This window comes from Opisthorchis viverrini, assembly GCF_000715545.1.
Source record: "Opisthorchis viverrini unplaced genomic scaffold opera_v5_1, whole genome shotgun sequence".
NCBI classification, from domain to species: Eukaryota; Metazoa; Platyhelminthes; class Trematoda; order Opisthorchiida; family Opisthorchiidae; genus Opisthorchis; species Opisthorchis viverrini.
Genome location: NW_008751657.1, coordinates 2,100,394 through 2,121,292, shown reverse-complemented (window position 1 = coordinate 2,121,292; position 20,899 = coordinate 2,100,394). Strand labels below are relative to the sequence as shown.

At 44.1% G+C, this 20,899-nt stretch overlaps 1 protein-coding gene across 1 annotated transcript in view; it reads left to right on the top strand.

Annotated features, from left to right (window-relative positions):
* Window positions 1–20,899, top strand: part of T265_00031 (hypothetical protein) — a gene marked incomplete at both ends in the record, with an annotated part of 46,260 nt that overhangs the window by 8,680 nt on the left and 16,681 nt on the right. Inside the window, 12 exons of the mRNA XM_009163688.1 lie at window positions 2,484–2,654; window positions 3,508–3,630; window positions 8,036–8,245; window positions 10,695–10,808; window positions 11,371–11,485; window positions 12,093–12,246; window positions 12,332–12,608; window positions 14,297–14,412; window positions 15,754–15,833; window positions 17,572–17,825; window positions 19,207–19,385; window positions 20,104–20,299. Of these exons, the coding sequence (XP_009161952.1) occupies window positions 2,484–2,654; window positions 3,508–3,630; window positions 8,036–8,245; window positions 10,695–10,808; window positions 11,371–11,485; window positions 12,093–12,246; window positions 12,332–12,608; window positions 14,297–14,412; window positions 15,754–15,833; window positions 17,572–17,825; window positions 19,207–19,385; window positions 20,104–20,299 (1,989 nt within the window). The remainder of the gene's footprint in view (window positions 1–2,483; window positions 2,655–3,507; window positions 3,631–8,035; window positions 8,246–10,694; window positions 10,809–11,370; window positions 11,486–12,092; window positions 12,247–12,331; window positions 12,609–14,296; window positions 14,413–15,753; window positions 15,834–17,571; window positions 17,826–19,206; window positions 19,386–20,103; window positions 20,300–20,899) is intronic.

Genomic DNA, 20,899 nt, shown 5'->3' with positions numbered 1-20,899 from the left:
TATATATATATAGTTCATATTCACATCACTCTTGTTTGTACAGTCTTCTTTCTGTCCTGGCGTTATTATTCTGGTGAGTCCACACGGAGGGAGGGAAGCACTGGTTTTGAGTTTCGATCTTATTAAAGCTCATCAGTAGTACATATCCAATAGCCGTGTCGGGGTTTAAAGGAAATCTGATGAGTCCACACCCAAGGAGGGAAGCACTGGTTTTGAGTTTCGATCTTATTAAAGCTCATCAGTAGTACATATCCAATAGCCGTGTCGGGGTTTAAACTGCGGAAATCTGACACGCGAGACGAGCGTGTTCCCAACACTCCGCCAGTGCACACTGGATGCATTTGAATTTTCTCCTCTGAACAGGCGTACGTGTTCACACTTGGGCGATGTGGTTGGTATGCCGTACTCATCGAACGACGAGCCAGTAACTGTCCTGGTTGTGACGATCGATTGACCCGCCGGGCAGGACTTCCCAGTCAGGTAACACCGCAGATGCTTGAGACCCGCTGGATACTTTGATTTGAGCTGGCTGAGAATCTTGCAGAACTCGATGGGTACGATGGGTTTAGTAGTGGTTTGGATGGTCTTTGGGGAAGAGTGAAACAGAACTTGCCAGAAGCCAAGCCATATTTTCAAGCTTTATGTCAAAGGTCGCTTGCATACCCGAATAAACACCCGACCTCGTCACGATTAGCAGCTCTGATTGAATCTAGGAAAATTATGATGGCATGAACAGACCTTTCAAGCGCTGAATAATGGATTGTCCAAGGGTAGATAGAGTACTGGTAGATCCAAAACGCCCTGGAAATGGTTTACATCCTGCACTCTTCAGGTGAGTCTGTCCAGGTTAACATAACGACTCTGCTCCAAAATACCTAGGATGGGGAAAAAACTTCCAACAGAACGGAACGCCTCGACGGTGATTCCCACGTTCAAAAAGGGTGGAAGAACACGGTATGGAAACCACCGGGGCACCAACCCAGTGGTTTTACCTTCCAGGGTTTTTTTCGGTATATTTGGACGCAGGCGGATCAGGAGAGCCGGATTTCCGGGAACCAAGCCTGGTTTCACCCTGCCCGGTCTGCCATCGATCGTATCCTCACTATACGACAAGTACTGGGACTACGCCACTCTTTCCTACGACCAACAAATGTTTTCTTTCTCGATATCAAATCTGCTTTTGACTACGTTGATCGTCAGAAACTGTGGCAGTGTTTGGAGATGAAGAGTGATCCTTCTAAATCGCCTGTTATAAAGGCTGTACATGCCGTGGACGCGTTTTCGTCCATGGTAAATCACCTGCTGAGTTCACCACATTCACTGGCGTCATGTAGGTATTTTCCCTTCTGGGAGCACCAGATAAGTTAGGCTGAGGTATGCCATGTGGTTTTCGGAAATCTCATTTTCCCTCGATATATTAGCTGGTCACACTCCGTAAATTGCGTCGTTAGGCCATGTAATTCTTACACCAGAGAACAGCTAGCCGCGTAGAGCCCTTTTTACCCAGCCTAGTGTCGGATAGAGACCACCCAGGGATTGTCCGTTCATGACTTCTCAACGAAGCATGAAAAGCCTCACCAGTCAACTGGGTCGTGTTGATGACTACCGTCTCTCCAGATGTGAATCGTGTACGGGACAAATCAGTGGTTGGTTACCCTGGCAGATACGACCGTGTCATGCAGCCAGTGGTGGTGTTGCATCAAAGCTACTGCTTTCACTGGATTGCTACCACCTCACGTCACATCGGACAAACGAAACCGTTTGTCCTCAATGGACAAATAAGCACATCGCCTCCCGTTTCCTCATTTTCCTTATCCTCAGTGGACGTAGCCGTTGCACCCCGGTGCAAAGCTTGCGAGCTGGAAAACTGAACAGAAAGTCTTGTGAAACTGTTCTTTCACAAGACGAATGAAGCTTCTATCTGAGAAGTCGTCAGTGGAGAAGTTAGTCAACATCGTATCGCATGTTTCGTTACTTGATGGCTGAGCGGCACTGTATTCTGTTTGAATGCGAGTAAATTACACGATTGATCAGCTGTCGAAGGCCAAGTGGTCCAGTGTTTAGACGTAGCCATGAAGTGGCGGGTCCAAGACTTCCTCGAATTTTGTGAGATGCGCACGACTGATAATTCCTAATAAGGATGAAACGGTTGCACAGTGCTTCTCGGTTTTTCGGTACAGATTGGTTTCACTTGCGAGACGAAACCTCAGTTGAATATCTATACATCCGCCTTTTCTCATCGGTCTGCCTTCGCTGTGAGTGTCTCACTGTTTTGTTCTCACCAGCCTCTATTAATATTTTGGTAGATTGTGAATACATTCGTAGTTTTCTCGCTCTCTCTACTTGCTGCTTCATGCACCCTTACCAACTGGTCCCTTCGACTCACTCGTCCGCTACGTGTTTTTTCCTTTTGTAAATCGTACGTCCAGTATGATCACTACAAATTGCATCCTAGCATACCATTTTTACTTTTCAATGCAAAGAACAAGCTGTCCGAGATGTGCAGATGGGAAAACTCCTGCGTCCGTTCCTTCTCCGCCGTACCAAACAGCAAGTTCTATTGGACTTACCACCGCGACTGGATTTGCTGATCTATCATTCTCTAACGCCGCTGCAGACAAAAATCTATCGAGCCCTACTAACCCGTAATGCAGGTTAGTTGAGTCGAATTTTTCACTGGTGGTCACTATAGCTTTGTTTTTACGGCCGTTGTCCATGAATCGAACTCATAAAGGTTGCCTTTTTTCAGAAGATTGAATTTGTGGACCGTGGGGTAATGACCACTGTCTCTGATAGTGTCATTCCACAGAGCAGACACTAAGAAAAATTCTTGCACTTCAGTAGGTAGGATCCTTGTTGAATAACATGGCGTCTCGAATGTATCCTGAAGAGAGAACGCGCTCAAAATATCCTCACTTCGTTTCAGCGGTGATAGTTCTTCTGAATCTCACGAGATACTGTTGTACTGCACAAATCTAGGGAGGAACGATTAAAACATGGAAGACTACATCCAAAATACGGACCTGTCGGTCCCGAACGATTTCGCAATCTGGTGAACGCTGTCAAGACTAGCTTCTCAGTGTAAATTTGTCCAGTAGACTTAGCTTTGGTTTCCCGTGAAGGATGATGTGCCTAGAAATCCGTATTCTTCTCTCATCCCTCGCGTCGATCAACACATGTTTTAGTAGCGACCGCTCATACCCGCCTTTGGAAGAGAATTCTACTTTTGCCTGGCCTTCTGATCCACTAGACCGACATTCTGGTTTCCTGGTTCACGATCATTGGTCCGCGAACAGTTTACTCAATAGGATTACCAACGGAGACCTGCGTGATTTTTGGGGACGAAGAGGAAACTTCACTATCATACCTTTCAGTAAATTGTTACCTGCTGGAAGGAGAGACAGGAAGAATTAAAGAAACAAACCTCTTTGCGGCATGGTGAAATATGTTTTCTTCATTTGATTCTCGTGCCGATGATTGGTCATTGCCTTTTTATCTTCGTTCCAGATGTACTGACATCTGTTGTTAGTACGGAAATCGGTGCCCCGCGAGCGAAAGTCCCAACCTATCGGGTGACTAATTTGTTGATGCAACTGCGGAAGTGTGTCGATCACCCATACCTGTTCGACGGTAATTTTTCACGCAGCATATTGCACTCACTCAGTCTTTATTTGTATATCAGTATTTCCCAGGGTGGTTGCATACTTTTACTCATTACGAATAAATTCCGCTACGGCCATTGGATATGCACTGCTGATGAGCTCTAATAAGAGTGAAACTTGAGTGCAGCGCTTCCCCTTTCCGCTTGGTATAAACTCACCGGAATAATTACGCCAGAACACGAGGACGACTGTTCAAACGAGAGTGTTGTGATCGGATGGGAGCACCGTATTACAAAGAACATGGATGCTTGGTCCTTAACATTTGCCTTGTGTAGCGGTGTTGTTATTCGTGATCTGTGTGTCCGTCAGACCGATGCCCCGTTGCGTCAAGAGCATCTACCCAACTAACACCATCGCTCCGTGATGCTGAGGCTTCCCAACACTACTTTTTGAGTCTTTTATTTACACTCACTGTTGTCCCATCTCAGACCAGAGACACATTATCGGGCATCGAGTTGTTCCGTTAGAACCCGAATTCGATTTGACTGGTGGAGAAGGATGAAAACTTGGTGCATCACTCCACTTTGTACTGTCCTTAGATGTGTAACGACTAGATGTTTCTTATTTGGAGTCGCCGTATGTGCACTCGATACAAAAGTCCTTAAGGCAGACTTAAATTTCAATGCATACTTGTGGGACTGTCAAAATGATCGTGTTTAGGACCGTTACTAAGAGGTTGCCGTGACTTGTGTTGTCTAGAAACTACGTCACTGATGCACAGACACTTTCAATTACGTACGAATTAAAACCATCATCATCGCGAATGTGGGACGTGCTCAGCGTTAAAACGCTTTATAATTTTAAATCCCTCATGAAAATCTTTAACAGGAATAACTGGTGGAGTGCACCGCGACCTGAGCTAATGTTTTTAATGTGACGTTTTGTAAAATGTGCAATGTCTCCATCGGGATCGTTAACGGAGCGACTGATTCTGTGGAATTGGAGAAGACCGGAAAGATCAACCCGTAGCATCGGTGACCCGAAAACTAGGTGGTGATATTAGCGCTGTCCATGTGGGGGATATGTGCTCACTATCACTGAGGCCACTGTACTGTCTGATATTATGATTTAAAATTCGGTGCCCAGACACTCGATCGTTTTTCAATTCTGCACAGTACCCTTTATCTAATGCATGAACAACGATGGCTAAGTGACGTCAAATCACCTTCAGCCGTGCAGTACCATCAAGGATTATGGGATTGTCTCTCATCCTTGATTCGTACCCTTAGTGACTGAAAGTTTGTCCCTTGTGGAATTAAGCACTTCGTCCGTTGTTCTAATCTTCGAAAATGGTGCAAAAAATCTTGCGGAAACCATCGGGATATCAGCCTGGTGGCTGTAGAATCTGAGACGCTCTGTATCATTTATACGGTAGGCTTTCGTTTGAACTCACCACATCCAGTGGTACAAGGTATGGTTGTACCCTTTCACCATTCCTCCTCAACTTTGTTGTTGATATGCTGCTTGAAACCTCCCCGACCGCCTCTGTCAGATCGCGGTTCAAAATGCTCCCGAGATATTGGCTACACAACCTGCATTGTTTTGATTGGTTCAGATCTTTCAGATGTTAGTTATTTCTGAATGAGCTCAATAATACTGCCACATTTGCAAGTGTTAAGCGCATACCAAAGTTTCAGGTTTTGCTACTGGCCTAGGTAGGATCAGACCCAAACCTCATGGTTACAGACGAGCCAACCGGCGTGGCAGATAATTTCTTACCTGGGCACTGTATTTCGGCCGACTGACTGAAGACGGGATCCTTCACGAATCGGGAAGACCAGAGAGGATCTTACCAACCTTTGACATTTGAGGTACCGGCGCGAGGTCATTTTGTACCAAGCAAAGAGTGTACACTGTGGTAGTGCACTCCGTGGTGCTTCTTGACTCATACGTGGAATCTGCTTGCAGGACATATACGTAAATCCTTAGCGTTTGACCATCATTGTCTCTATGGCACCGGTCAGATCTGATTGGGACGTCGATTTAGCGATGCCATATAGTTTTACAAAGTGGAAGCTCTCCCGATAAACGCATTATGCACGCTTAATAGAATGCGTTGGCTAGGACGGAGATCTTGTCTAACCGTGAGCTGAACGGTCGGCAACTATCGCTTCATGGGTGAGGACTCCTAACTCGTATGGCCACTATTAAGGGCACTGACCCGACTCATTCATGCAGTTGGCGGCGTCATTGCGTCACAGCTGTCACCTTAAATTTTTAGCTGCCGAATTTCAGCTTCATCTGAGCTTCATTGATCCAACACCAGTTAGCTGGTTGGTTCATCGCATCCAATTTGTGACTAAGCCTTCTCTGGTCTTCCATTTCTCGATGACCGACACCATAGTAGCTGAAACTAACATATTTTTTGGTGCATGGTTTGTGGGTGATAAGCAGAACCCTGGACAAGGTGAGTGCTGAATCGTGCAAGTGCGGTTAGTGCGCCTGTCCTTAGGAACGGGATCTTTTATCCGTACAATATGTCACTATAAGTTATTTTACCTAAGTATTAGTCAGATGGTACTTTATTGATGGGGTCTAGCATACCAGACGTGTGCATTAAAATGGCTACTGGCTGCAAATTACTGCCGGATGTCTGCACATGGTTGGACAGATTTCTGCCCACATGTTGTTTAAAAAATCAGATAGGGTACTCGTTGACTCTTGATAGTTGAATGTTTCCAGCATGTTGAAGGCATTCGCGCTGGTCCTCCATCGTTATGATGTCTGGTTGTCTACAAATTCGTTCATCGAAACTGAACAAAGTCTTCTGAAGACCTAATTTTGTGTTGTGCTTTTGACTGACGACAAAGAATTGTGTCCGTTGCTCCTTCAATCCAAGGCAAAACTGTTCGATCTAAGTAGCACCCAAGCAATCAATTCAAGTACGGTTCTTCGTTCCCATCAAACCACCTGCGCACAATTATCATAAATGTCTAGTCATTTATGACAGCCACACCCAAGTTAGGCTTTCTTATATTGGCAAGAAATCACGTTGTGCCTGGTTTGATTGTTTCAACCTGTATTTTGGTATTCACTGTGAATCAGGTAAAGGCGCCTTGGATATTGCACAGCATTGTAACTAAGTATAAATTCCCCTGATACCGGTTTCCCATTCATTCGATAAGGTAATTGTGCTCCGGTTAGAAAGCATCAGTGGGAGGCTGAGACGAGTTTTCTCCCACAGCCCCTGCTTAAACATCCGATGGCAAAATGATGCGTCATGAAGCTATCTCTTCAAAGCACTAGATATAATGAGAACCCTACTATTTCGTTCAAGTCTGTATTCACCGAAGGCATCACCATAAGCTTGCTTTGATTTTGGAGAAACCTTTGGTATTCATGCACCTATCTAAACGTCTCCACTTCACCTTTAAATAATTCTCATGTATTAACTCAAACAGTTTCAAGTTTTGAGAACTGGCTACTTAAGGCCCAAGTTACAATGAAGCATCAGTGTTCTTAACTGCGTTTGCTGCCAATAATGATGATGATGATGTATGACAGCTTCAGTTTTAGCCTTTAACTAGTTATCAGGGTTTATCGAGGCATCTAGTATCCCCTCAGATTGTCATTCTCGGAGACAAAGATGGTAACATGATAGCTAGACGTCTGTTTCATAGCCAAGTTACATTGTCACTATGTGTGGATAAATTCCATAATGCTCATCTTTGCTCAACCAAACTTTCGACTGTTCAGTGAAACACAACTGCTCACCTAAATCACCGGCGTGTATGCTTACGCCCCCTTTTCATATCCTTATTTGTGTGGATTTCAGACCAGTGCACTGACGCCAAAATCACTAAGCTCATCGCATTTTTAGGCCACAGTGCCCTGCAATCACGGAGCAGTCCGCTATTTTGATGCAGTTCCACGAGAAGATTGAAAACTAAAGATAACGGAAAACTAAGTGACAAAAACGAACGAGTCCCCCCTTAAACGACTGACTTCATGAAGGAAAGATATCCATAGACTGTCCACTTGGTCGAAATATTCAGGATGAATTTCAGTATACTGTAAGCGCCCCTTAACTAGATTAATGATGTCTGGCCCTTCACTAGGCGTTATGTACGGATTCCATTGAGTTTGCGGTTTGAGAAGTCTTTTTGTACTTTCCATTTGTGCTTATCTCTTAACCAGCCAGCTGGACGCTGAATGGCATGAGGCCGATAAACGTGGTTGTTATATTTTACTGAGAACAATGTTGCCTCCACGCCACAGGACGAATTGTATCTGTTGTACCTACTGTCGTCAGCTAAACCGTACTTCCTCCTCTATGAAGACAGAATGGTTTTACCGCTTACAAGTCAGTCTTAAGGGCTCTTAATTCCCCAGATGTCCTCACAACCCCCCTACTTTTCCCTCTCCTCCCGTAGGTGTTGAGCCGGAACCTTTCGAATTGGGGGATCATTTGATTCTTGCCAGTAGCAAACTAGTGCTGCTGGATCTACTATTGGATTATCTGTACAATCCTTTTGAACAGCATCAAACATCAACTCGGCATGTTGGACCTGTTCACAAAGTTCTGATCTTTTCCCAAATGACACGCATGTTGGACATTGTGCAGGATTATCTGACTCTCAAAGGTTCGTTCATTTTTCCACTAAACTTTATGTTTACATATCGTCGGTCTTCAATCTTTCCGAACTTGCTGAAACTAAACATTCGACTTTGAGTTGGCCGCAAATACTTTATGGAATCCGAGGGGTGTATTTATTGTGAAGCGCAGTATTTTATCTACTTATGGTCATTAGTTCTATCCTAATCTTTTGTCCCCTGCTTCCTCTCTTACCTTCGTAATTACTTTGCCACTATAACGGCCATTCTTTTCATGCCTATTTTTCGGTATTTCTGTTGTTGTCTGGTTGAAACTTTCGGCTCATGTCGATCGGATTTGTTGAGCCAGCTTAAGATTGTGTTTACGGAAAGCGCCCTGTTGCTGCCGGTTTAGTTGTCCGCTTACTGTACCCCTCCCTTCCTTACTACCCTCCTCTCCAGTGCACCTGAGGTTCCCGCTCCGGATCGCTTTTGTATGCTGTAGTGCCAAAATGACCTTTCAACACTTGCCCAGTGCGTATTTTATGTTCTGAGTACTAAACGTTCTGGACGTACTCTTCCACCATATATATGACTAATAGAAATGAGGACTTGGAGAGACTTAAAGAACCATACGTACGTGAACAAAAAGCACGGTTTCGAAACACACCCCAAATAAACGTGACAGTTTTTCGAAGTGAATTTAAGTTTTCAAGTCGCGAGTGGTCAGTTTTCTTTCTTACCCCCCTCGAATATCAGGGCGAGTCGTAAGGTAGCAACAGCTGCCTTTTAAAACAAATTTAAGAGTCCGTTCCTCGAGAACATCTCGCATGCCATGTTTTTGGTGATTAGCTGCGTCGGTTTGTTTATCGGGGTACTTGGAGTCTACCAACCACAAGCCAGTCTTGGACTTGGTTGGACTATGTAGCTGTTAGTTACCAACAGAGAGCCTCAGTTAGAGATTACCTTCCCTTTTGGGGCACTCAACTTGACTCCGATTATGCCATCGTGCGAGCTGGGTTATCACTTCGTTTTTCATAGGCATTAGGCATGCCGAAGCAGAGCAACTCCGTTCATCAACTTCGACGAATTTCACTAGCTCAAGAGTATCGAGCTGGCTGGCTGGAAATCTACCGGAAGCACATGATGACTATGAATGCTTGGAGATTGAATGGAGGCGAGTTAAAGAAGCCATGTGCTCAACTTGTAGGACTGTATGTCCAAGCCAAGCGACTCGATCAAATGAGCACTGGATATTGTCGAGATCATCTGATCTTATTGCTATTCGAAAAGTCACACTAGGAGCTAGCGGCCATGATGGCACACACAGGTCCCTTAAACGCCGGATAATCATGAGCCTGAAAAATGATAGAGAACGCTGGTGGATTCGGAAGGTCCAAGAGGTGGAGAACGCTATCGCTGTAGTCTACAGGCGTGCACTTTTTCAGCTGATTCGCTCAACCAGCCAGAAGGAGAAACATTAAGAAGCAATCTGGAACGGCAAATCACTCGCGAAATTGTCGTCCTAAGCGAGGGGTTGAACATTTTAAAGAACAGTTCACATGGCCTCCTTCAACACAATTCCTGAAAGAACTCAACGAGTGAAAGTGGAATATCGCCACCAACTAGCGGGGTTGAACATTTTAAAGAACAGTTCACATGGCCTCCTTCAACACAATTCCTGAAAGAACTCAACGAGTGAAAGTGGAATATCGCCACCAACCGTCCGTCAACAACAGAAATCCAGCGTGAGATATCATCCCGCCAATGTGAGTGTGCCCGTCCCGGATGGTCTGCACCCCGTATATCTCAAGGAAGCCTTAGTGAATTGTCTCACCACCCTACTGCGGAATAGTTGGGACGAAAACAGAATTCTAGTGAAGTGGAGTGATCCGAATCTCCGAAAAGGGTACAAGAACGTCATGCGAAAAACAACGTGGCGTCAGCCTTGGGATCCATCAAATTTACTATGCTCTATGATTTAATATGCTCTGATATCTAATAAAATATTATATATATATATAGTATAATAATATAATACCTATATAGCCTTGTATCTCTGTCACATGATGTGATGCTTGAATTTGTAAAAACCTGTGCCAAACTGAACGAAGCTTTCTCAAATTCCGAATTTCTGTTCGTTTCAATTCTTTCCTCTCTACCGCCGCACTTCGCGTTGCTTTATTCTGTTTTGATGATGCAGTAGTTGATTGTATACCTGCTTTTTCAAAGAAACCTAGCACTTACTGGGAGAAAGAGCACAACAGATGACTCACTGTTTCAGTCCATCTATCAATGAGCGTTCTGGTAGCATGTCAGTCACCCTTATAGATCGACATTATCTCGGCTTTGCATTGTTATTCGTTATACTTTCTGTGTTAACGTCCTTGTGCAAAACTGTGATTTTTTACTTGGGCACAAACGCTTGTTTTCGCTCTATTGTTTGCTCTACTCCTGTTATCCCAATGGTCTCGAAGCCTACCGCTTGTTCCCTTGTAGGCTACTCCTACGAACGTTTGGATGGCTCGGTACGTGGTGAAGATCGAGTTAGCGCTGTCAACTGTTTCAACAGGAGCAATGAGACATTCTTATTCCTTCTGAGTACGAAAGCAGGTTCGTCATGATTTTTCTGCCAACGCTGGCCTTCACTATACTCTCTTACTTTATTGCAACTCTTTCCTAAAGAAGACTTTTGATCCCAGTGGTGTCCTGAATCGCTGCCGGTCATGAAAACAGGATAGCTGCGTCACTGGTTGTGTGGTGCCATTTATCCATATTTTCTAGTAGATTATCACGTTGATCACCAATCACTCCTTCCAGTACACTATCGCGCTGTACCAGCAAGCTTCTTGGCTACATTGGACTCAGTTCCTTTGGTCAGAACGTGTCACCGTAGCGATACGGATTACGAGTCTGAAAATGGATTGGACAATATTTCAAATCGCTCCTTAGATGAAACTTGTAGTAAAAAACAAAATAAAAACAAGTTGTGGAGAGAACACTTTATCTGTGCAAATGTTTCGTCTACACGATTTTGATTTTCCAGCTTAGTGCGCAGTATTTCGGAACCCAACAGCCTCAAGTGACCGAGATATTCCGTTTTTCGCACAAGTGGCTAGCTAGCTACCGTGATTTCCCCGAATCAGTCAGTCGCCTTTTCTATTTTATTTTCCAGGCGGACAGGGCCTGAATCTAGTCGCTGCAGATACTGTCATTTTTATTGATAGTGACTTCAATCCACAAAATGACATCCAAGCAGCCGCCCGTGCACATCGCATTGGACAGACGAAGTAAGTTATCCAACACGCCTTCCTAATCGGTTGAGTTAGGTCTTATTGCTCCACCTGGATAGAGGACTGAACCTAAGCCCATTATTCGGTTCAGGATAATCACAACTAATCTGCATTCAGTTCAACTCATCTTTTCATACTCTTCCTAGAATCAATGCTACCAGTTCTCGTGGTACATAAGTTGGTCGGGAAAATTGACTCTTTTGAATGCAATATCAGCTGTGTTCGAATTCTAGATAGAATAACTTTGTCGAGCGGATGATTGCTTGAAGATTAAGGTGTTTCCCTGGTTTATTGTTTGTCGACTGGACAAATTTTTCGGTTCACTGCATAAAAATGTCACGCCTCTTATGGGCTGAAACGCTGCTAAGTTACCCGGACGTAAAGGGGTGCCATTGATAAGCTGGCGCTGGACGGTGGTCAAAGTGGGAATGAATATGCATTTGGTATTGATAACTTGCCCCCCATTTCTGCATTGCATTTTATTCATTTTGACTGGCGGACCTGAAACCGCGTTCTTCTTTCCTTCACAAAACAAACACCTGCTTTTTGTCAAGCAATACTTTGTCGCTCGTATTTCTAATCTGTTCCTATCCTCTCATTCCAGACCGGTTCGCGTCATTCGTCTAGTTGGCCGAGATACAGTCGAAGAGGCCATTCTTTCTCGTGCTGATGTCAAACTGAAGCTGACTGCCCGTGTTTTAGGATCTGGTGAAATGGCAGTGAAAGGTGATGAAGCTGATATACCTAGCCCCGAAGAAGTATGTGCCTCAATTCTGCTTAACCCACACTAGCGTTTCATTTTCAACGACATTGACTGAGACCTGTTATTGTGTTTGTTTTTAGCTAGCAATGGTACTTAAATTCGGTTTGGCCCGACTTCTGGATAATATGAATTTAAAGGAAGTAGAAGATGCCTCGAGCTTGTCAGACAAACCAGACCTGAACTTCGCCGAAATTTTAGGGGAAACTCATCCGGATACGTGGCACTGGTTGCCACCTCTGCCGGTCGAAGCAAAACTCAACTCGAATAAACAATCGAACTGGGTACTTCTCACCGAGACTCCGTATCAATGCAAAGTTTCCGAAGCTGACTTGCAAGCCGTTGCGCAACTGAAAGAAGGTGCGTTATAACCCCGTTTAATGACAATGTTTTGAAAAACCTTTGGTCATAGTTTCTTGCCATCTGATAATTTTTACAGCATGTTCGTATTAGCTACTTGATGTTGTCATCAAGTTGGCTCTTATTTTCGACAGCTACTCTGTCACCACGAAGTTTGGGCTTCATTCTACCTGCTGTTTTACAGACTGTCTCATCATAGAACGTTTTAACTGGAGTGATCCAAGTGAGATACGTCGCCCCTACATGAGCTAGGGAAACATCCCAGTAAATTTTGCTTCCCATCTAACACTGATAGTTGGATTTGATATCTTTCTCATAGGTATAAGATGAAATGAGCTACGTTCATTTCTCTTCTTAGTTCGTATACATCACAACCGTTAGTGTGTGTCGTTAGGTTCATTCAAGCTATTGTTACAAGGTTACCTCTGTTTTTCACTGTTGTTAGTTTAGAATTTTCGGACCTGTTACTTCTCACTCATCTATTTGTACCGCCCTTGACTGGTGTATACGTTAATCCCTCCCCAGAAACTCCCATGAACCCACCAGATGAGGTTCATAGTTCGCTGATGTGGAATGTTGTAGATACTGACTTCTCTTTGAAAGAGTCTCTTGTGTGGTTTACTGTAATCCAATGCATACAAAACATCCAATGTGGGAATACGAATTGTAGTATATGTACTCGTTTCCTTCCGTTTCGTACATGGTGCCGCTTAAAGAGTAAACAGTTTGACTGCTACAGCTAAAAATGCACGAGTCACATCCGCACCGTAATATCCATATGTTGGTCCGTTTGGATGGTCGTAGATGCCTCACTTCAGTGCTGTTTATGGATGTCATTTAACTAGCACCATGGTCTTTTTCGTATGAGAAAACCTTACCTTTGGGGCTTTCGATATTTACTGATCAACATCTCGGAAAGGCGATATTTTTTTGAGAAAATACTGATCCCATGATCAACCAACTTGTAGGGCTCGGACGCGGTGGTTATGAGCAATGCTTTCGAAAAAATCTCACCTCATGGTTAACATTCCTAATGTTCTAGGTCTTCGGAGTGGTCGGTCTTTATCTATATGACTACTGCAACGTGCAAGTAATTTTGAGAGAAATTGGCACCTTAACCACTGTCTATTCGGATCAGTCAGTGGTCTTCTTAGTTTTTCTCTTATCCTTTTGCCTAGGTTGACTTGCAGCCACGGTCTGCATCCTTAGTTCAGCTATCCTATGCATGCATTCTTTCTACCGCATCTCCGAACAGTGTCATTTGAACAAAGTTCGCTTGTTTCTTTGTGCAAACACATGATTCAACAAATAAGATGAGTTATCTTTCGATTTCTCGCTCACTCAGCGAAGTAAATGCATGTTCTATTTTGGTCGGAGTTATTTATTTGAGAGCTGCTATTGCGGTCTCAGCCTAAACGTCATACAGGTACATCTACTTTCCGACTTTTACGCATACCTGTAGTTTCAGCCGGGAAACCACAGTTACAATGGAACTGGTCTTAAAGACCATTTTGGGTCCAACACCGTGAAACTTTTTTTGTTTAATCCAGCCACCTGCACCGCCGCCTGTCTATGGCTGCAGCAAGTAAAATGCCATTGTATTCTGTTACTTTTTTCCATAACCTTTGGCTTCTTAGCTCACGATGAAGAACTGCATCAAGAACAGGAGGCCGCTGCCGTGGCTGAAGGATACCGTATACGAAGTCAGGGTCCTGTTCCTCCAACTTCACTGTCCTTCGAGAAGCGCCCTAAGGTCGGCCAGAAACAACTGACGCCCGAAGAACTTGCGGAGAAAAAGAAAAAGGTGGGTTGCGTAATACGCGTAACTTTACCCCTCCGAAATCTCATCAGTTCTTTTATCAAGCACTTGTCCATACTTTCGTCCATCTGACAACCTGTGCTATGCTATGAATACTACCAGCTTTTGCTGCGATCTTGCTGCCAGACTTCAGCAATCGGCTGTTCGGCAAAGAACGCATTTAATCCTGTCAATTTCTGTATATTAAACTGTTTTACTTGGAACTACGGAGGTGTTGCCGATTGTCATGAAACTTCCAAGCAGCTGCAACTTAGTTGTTTCCGGATTTAGTGATCGGAAGGTCCGTGGTTCGAACCCGACCTCTGCCTCTGGACTTCCCCTGTCTAGGCTTGGGCAACCTGGCAGTATTCCAGCCCTCGTGCAACCTTCGGGTGGCAGGGCAGCTAGGCACGGAAAGGGCGTTACAACTGAACAATTATTAGTATTATTATTAGTTGTTTCCTGTGTGCAATGAAAACATTGAATCACATAGCCGGTTGGCTCATTTTCCAGGGTTGTTTTAGGAAAGTAAACCTTGAATTAGCCCTCGTTGAATTTATAAATATTCCTATCGGGGAAATTCACTCTTGCACGTTGGAAGTATCGGAAATCGTGCTCTTCCTTCTAGGCACATTTGCGTTCGTACGCTTTTCGCCACTGAGCATTCTTTTTATTCATTGAAATTCGAATTTCACCGTAGGTTTCATCTAAGCAGATCTCGGATCTCTATAGGTAACGAATCCCTAATACACTCAGCCATCTGATACACAGTCTACGTTGAAATGACGTTGCTGTGAACTTTTCTCATGTACCACCAACCTGTTTGTCATGAAACGCAGCTCTGTATTTCCGCTTGTAGCTAACCCACTCCTCATTTTATCAGAGTTTCGAACCATTCAATGTCAAGTCATCACTTTTTATGTTTTCAGGACCATCCTTGTTTAATAAATTAAGGAAACTCAATGATTTAAATCGTTCAAATCATTCCTATTCCGGTTAGTCCACCGATCTGGTGCATAACTAACCTAGTATCAGTGTAATCTTCGAGAGTGACTATGGTGCAGCGTCTCATCTCTCACCGGAAAGCGGTCCTGAGGTCAGTTGTTTCTGTCTGAGCCCGACCTTGCGGAAAGTGATTCATGTCTCGCGCCTCTTGTGTGATACGTGGCTGCTGCCCAACGAAAGCATTCGACAGTTAATCATTATTGGACTTTACGACTTAAGCCATAAAGCTTCCTCGGGTATTTCTCCGACACTGGTCCTCTTGCCTCTTTGTCTACTGCTTCCTTTTGTGCATTAGCACAGACTAATTTAAGGTGCGATCTTTCTGTCTCTCGTTCTACCAAGGCTGAAGAGGCTGCTGAACTTCGGTTACAAAAGGCAGCGGAAGCTGCTGCCAAGCGTGCCGAGAGAAAGTTGGAGAAAAAGTGAGTATTTATTGGCATCGTGTTCCACACATTCGTACAAACACTCAAAAGTTAGTGTAGACCGTTACCTTTTAGCTCTGCTTAGAGACCTTTGCCTGAGCAGAGCGATTAATGTTTAAGAAAAGGTAGGTGACTGGACTGGTGTTGCCAATTCCCTGTTGCCATACCTAGTAGACAACAGCCACCGCACGAACCCTACCCTAGGTCTCCGAACCAGTCACAAAACACTTTTTATCACCGCAAAATCGTTCCATTCTCGTGGCAAAGAACCACTTGACTCATTTTTAGGTAAACAAACTTGGGCCATTCAGGACCTATTCTGTTTCATCTCTCACATGTACCCCTAAAGACGCAGTCTCTTATACAGGGAATCTTCGGTATCTGATGAAGCTTCAAGACTATCCGTTCTTTGATCTAACCTCAGATGTCCACACCCTTCTATAGCTCCAGTGTGCATCCTCTTTACTTCTTCTATCTTGTTATCTGACCTCTAGGAGATATTGACCTTTGTCGTAATGCGCATGTTTCTATATTCCCGTAATCCGTGGAGCCTAATTTGATTTATTTGCTCTGGTTAGTGAGTTAAGGTCCGTAGAACGCAGTATTCTGATGCTTCTCATGTGTGCGGATTACAAGTTTCAGAGGAATTCGTAGTTCAGTATCTCTGAGTTCATTTAGGCTGACATATTCCTCCAATACCATTAATATGATGGCTTTGCTTTAAAAGCTGCTGCTTTGATGAACCAATTTTTCTCTGACCGTGCAGTAACCTCTGCTACTCACATCATGAGTAGTTGTTCTTGTTTATTGTTTAGTAGTCCCTGTCGCGAATACTCTTTGGCGATTCATCTGTCTCCGTGGGTACAAAGGCTACTCGGAAGTTGCATATCTGAATTTCATCCCATAAGAACACCAGCTGGTTCATCTTTTCTGGGAAGTGGATGAATTTGCTTACGTCTTATCCAGGTACTAAGTAACCACACCGTTGGTCCGTCCAAACATCTTTCCAGGAAATTCCGGGTCCGAATTTTCCTGAGTTATACACTGTCGATCAACTGGTTTAACTGTGACGTCACTTCACTTGTGGCGCACTGGTACTGCTACTTTTCGCTTACAACCCTTGATCTCAGGCGTCCATTTGCGGACTGAGATGCTGCGTAGGTTTATATGCAGGAGAACGTCAGAGGCGCTGTTAGAGAATAAGCTTTTTGAGCGGACTTAAGTAAACGCACGTAGAAGCCACAACTCATGCATAGAGATAGGCTCTGTAACTCCTCACACCAAATTTGAATACCGCTTGTGACGTCTTATTTGTCTGATACTCCATAGTATAGTTTAACTTAAAAATGCTTCTTCCCTCATACCTAGTATTATGTAGTAAGCGGCTGAAAGCCTGGCATTAAGGGACTGCCAGTTTCGTTACGTTTAGGGCTTATTCGGAAGGTTTGTATCGTATTTTGGGTACGTACAGTAATTGTTCGAATGTGGATACTACAGGATAAACGTTAATTGCCTTTTCTAAGACTAACTTCTCAGGTGGTTTCACTTATGATTGACCGGGGGCCATGCTTATTCGTGCGATTGGTTTGTATTAGGAACGATCTCTCTTGGAATGCTTACAACGTTTTGCTTTTGATTATTGCGAACGGACGATCCGCTGATAAACGGGTAGGTGCCGGAGTTCCTCTGTTGTGTCCGTGTGACGCTTCAACCACACTGACCTGCTTTTCCGTTTTAGGAAAGCCTTATGGAAATCTGCTGGTTATTTGTCAATGAGCGTCTTTAGGGAGCTTGTCTCTGAAGGCCAAGAAAACCCCGAAACTGGTACAGTTTTGGACGCTATTCTAGTCGAGGATGAAGCCAATCTGAATGAGGAGCCCGGGACTGCAGTGACCATTCATTACGTTTTTGGGGATGCTTCGGAACCTTTGACAAACTTTGAAGAAAACTGTTCATCTTACCGAAAACCAGCGATCGTTTGTTTCAGTGTTGGTATGTTCATCCATTTTTAACCGCATTGGGCACTGTTTGTTTACCTTCCAAAGTGCACGTTCACTTTTTTGAGTTTTTTTTTCATTTCCATCGTTTTATTTGCCACAACAAATGCGTGCCAAGGAATGTAGTGCCTAGCCAATAATCATTTTTTTCCAGAACAGTTTTTAAGGGCGTCTACTTACCCGACTCACACTTTCTCTGTCAGCTGGTCTCGCCTGTGTTGATGTAGCGAGCATACGATGTTCTTTATGTAAGATGTCACTCGCTATTAAGCTTCCCATCGTCAGATTTTTTTAAACAGGAAGTTGGATTTCACAAGGAGTCGCTTGTTCTGTAGGACGTTAGACGGCGAACGTCCACACCTCAGTAAAATGCTGGAACAAGTGTTTCGTTATTTCTGAGGAACCTCATGTAAGTAGGCGCTATAAATCCTCGCTAATCCGGCGCGGTGGCAGGCGAAATATTAGGCAGTTTTACTAATGACTTTGGTAGGCTGTACCGCTCAACCTGTAGTTCTTTTGTGGGATTACATCGATACTTGGTGGTTCATACTAAAATTGACCACTATGACCATCGAAGGGTACCGAACCGAACCCTAATAGCTTTTGCTTTGTATCACGTCATACCACACCTATGGGTGATACTTCCGTAGCCCGTTATACTCCCAATAAATGGTAGCTGTGTGTGGCTTCGGTAAGAAGGTAGAATAATTGCAACCCTGTGCGTACCCCATATTGGACCTTAAACGGTGTTGCGTTTTGTATAACTACTACCCACTGAGCTATACTGGGAAAAGGGTTCACTTGGACACCCGCAGAGTTTCTCACTTAGATGGGGGTCCTCCATATTGGGAGTTTGGACAGACACAGAAAACATATGGTACTCTGGTAGATTGCCAGCATCCAATCGGTGCGTTGCCGCCCGGCTTTTGAGCCAAATGTTCCCGTTGAGAGCCCTAATCGTACTCCTGTCTGGATGTGAGCCTCTTAACAGTATCCCAGCCCGCATGCAACCTGGAACGTCACAACTAAAAATGTTGTCATGCCACACCGGCTGCGACGTAGTCTTATCAACCGGGTCGCTTTCCTTGCAAAATACAACATGTTGGGTGGTCGAAAACGTGCCTTCCTTCTTACACTAACTGTATTATATATGACGCCGTAGGTCTCGAGAGCTTAATTTATTATTCATAACGATTGAGTACGAACACAAAATAAGCAGAGCTAACTGTGCTTAGTATAAGTTAAGAACCGATTTTTCCAGTTGATGGATTTCTCTCCTCTGATTGGTCACTCACAGAAACATTATTTTATGCTAAGTTATTGTTATGGTTACTGAAAGTTTTAAAAAACTTTGATTCCCCACACACCCGATGCAGACGATAGTGGCGGTTGGGCACGTGGTGGCTTCTTCGCGGCGTTGCAGAAGCAGAGTACGAAGCCCCGTGAACTGTACGAGTTGGCTGGTGAAATGGATGACCTTAATATGGGAGATTGTCATTTGATTCCAGTGTTGGATCGAAGTGCCAACACAAACATTCATTCAACTGCGAACATGGTAGGCTTCTTTAAGTGTCAAATCCATAGAGCTTTTCATAAATTGTTTCATACCCTATCTATCAATCACGTACCCACATGTCACCTGTGCTGTTGCTGATTCTGATAGCTGTGCTGTTGACAAATTGGCTCTGAATCCTTGGTGTTAGAATCGCTAACCTTTAATACCGACTTCCATGTTCGTCGTAGTTTATTTTATCCATGTTGACTTAACTGTCCGGCAATACTCATTCTCTACTGAGACTACTCAGCACAATGCATGCCACATGAGCAGAGGTCAGATTTCACGCAGACTGAAGGCAACGTAAACTGGAACGAAATGATGGAGTGGCAACCGTATTTTTAAGGTGAATCACCGAACTGATCCTTTCTAATGAAGTCCAAACTCGAATCTCAGACCAGTCACAACATGCCCATCCTTGGTTTCTCTCGACCGGGCGTTCTCGATCATGAACCCATTTACTGTTTATATAGCACTGATAACCAGATTCTTAGGTATTCAACTCTACTGTTCTTCTTTTAGAACTCCCGGTTAGTCGGGAGCCGTGACATATACAGTGATATAAAATTTTCGTTGAGATTGTCGAACTCCAAACGCTCACTACTTGTGAAATGTCGGTGTAGCGCCCAGATGGTAGTTGGCACTGGTTCACTCGGTAAGTTATCTTTTCCCAACAGAACCACTCAGGCAATCGCTCTTTGTTGTTTTCCGATTCCAGACCTTTAGTGATGTCCTGCTACTACGAGATCGTGAAACTCTGCAATTTCCGTTCCCAGTGAACTTCTGTGGACTTTTGATTGCCCAACAGCACTCCCGTCGCAGCCAGACGAGCGGCAGCCCACCAGATCTACACATAGACTCATTGGAACGGAGTCTCACTGCCCTTGGGATGGCTTGTCGCGCCCTGGGACACTGTATGTAACATTTTGTAGGGGGGGGGGTTGATCTTTCTGTGGCTTGCATAGATGCTTATAGCTCAGCTTCTAAACCGTCCATTTCTTGGCTAAGTCACGTTGGACGAATAGTGTGATTTACTTCATTATTATCCTGTCTTTTTTGTTTTCTCAGATATACCATCCACTAAGAGGAAGCAGAATCCACATGGCACTAGGTTGCGCACTCCCATAAGTTCAGTGTGTATCCGGTCGTTCGTTTTATCCGAGTACTTCGCTTAAAATCCCTCTGCGATGCCTTCAGGTTAAACAACCCTTACATCTCGAGAAATACACTCATTTACAAATCACTTTGGTTTTCACGAGACTCAACTGATTCTCTCGTTTATGATATTCTACTCCTTCTATTCCTTTATGAAGAATATACTGCGATATCTCGAATATCGTGTCGACTGAATCATGAGGCGGCCTGTGTGCAGCACACTCAGTTGTAGAATATCATAAACGAGAGATTCGGTTGAGTCTCTCGTGAAAACCAAATTGATTTGCAAATGAGTGTAGTTCTCGAAAACAGTCCAATTTGGGTTCAAGTAGATCATAAGGTTGACGGAAACTCGGGGA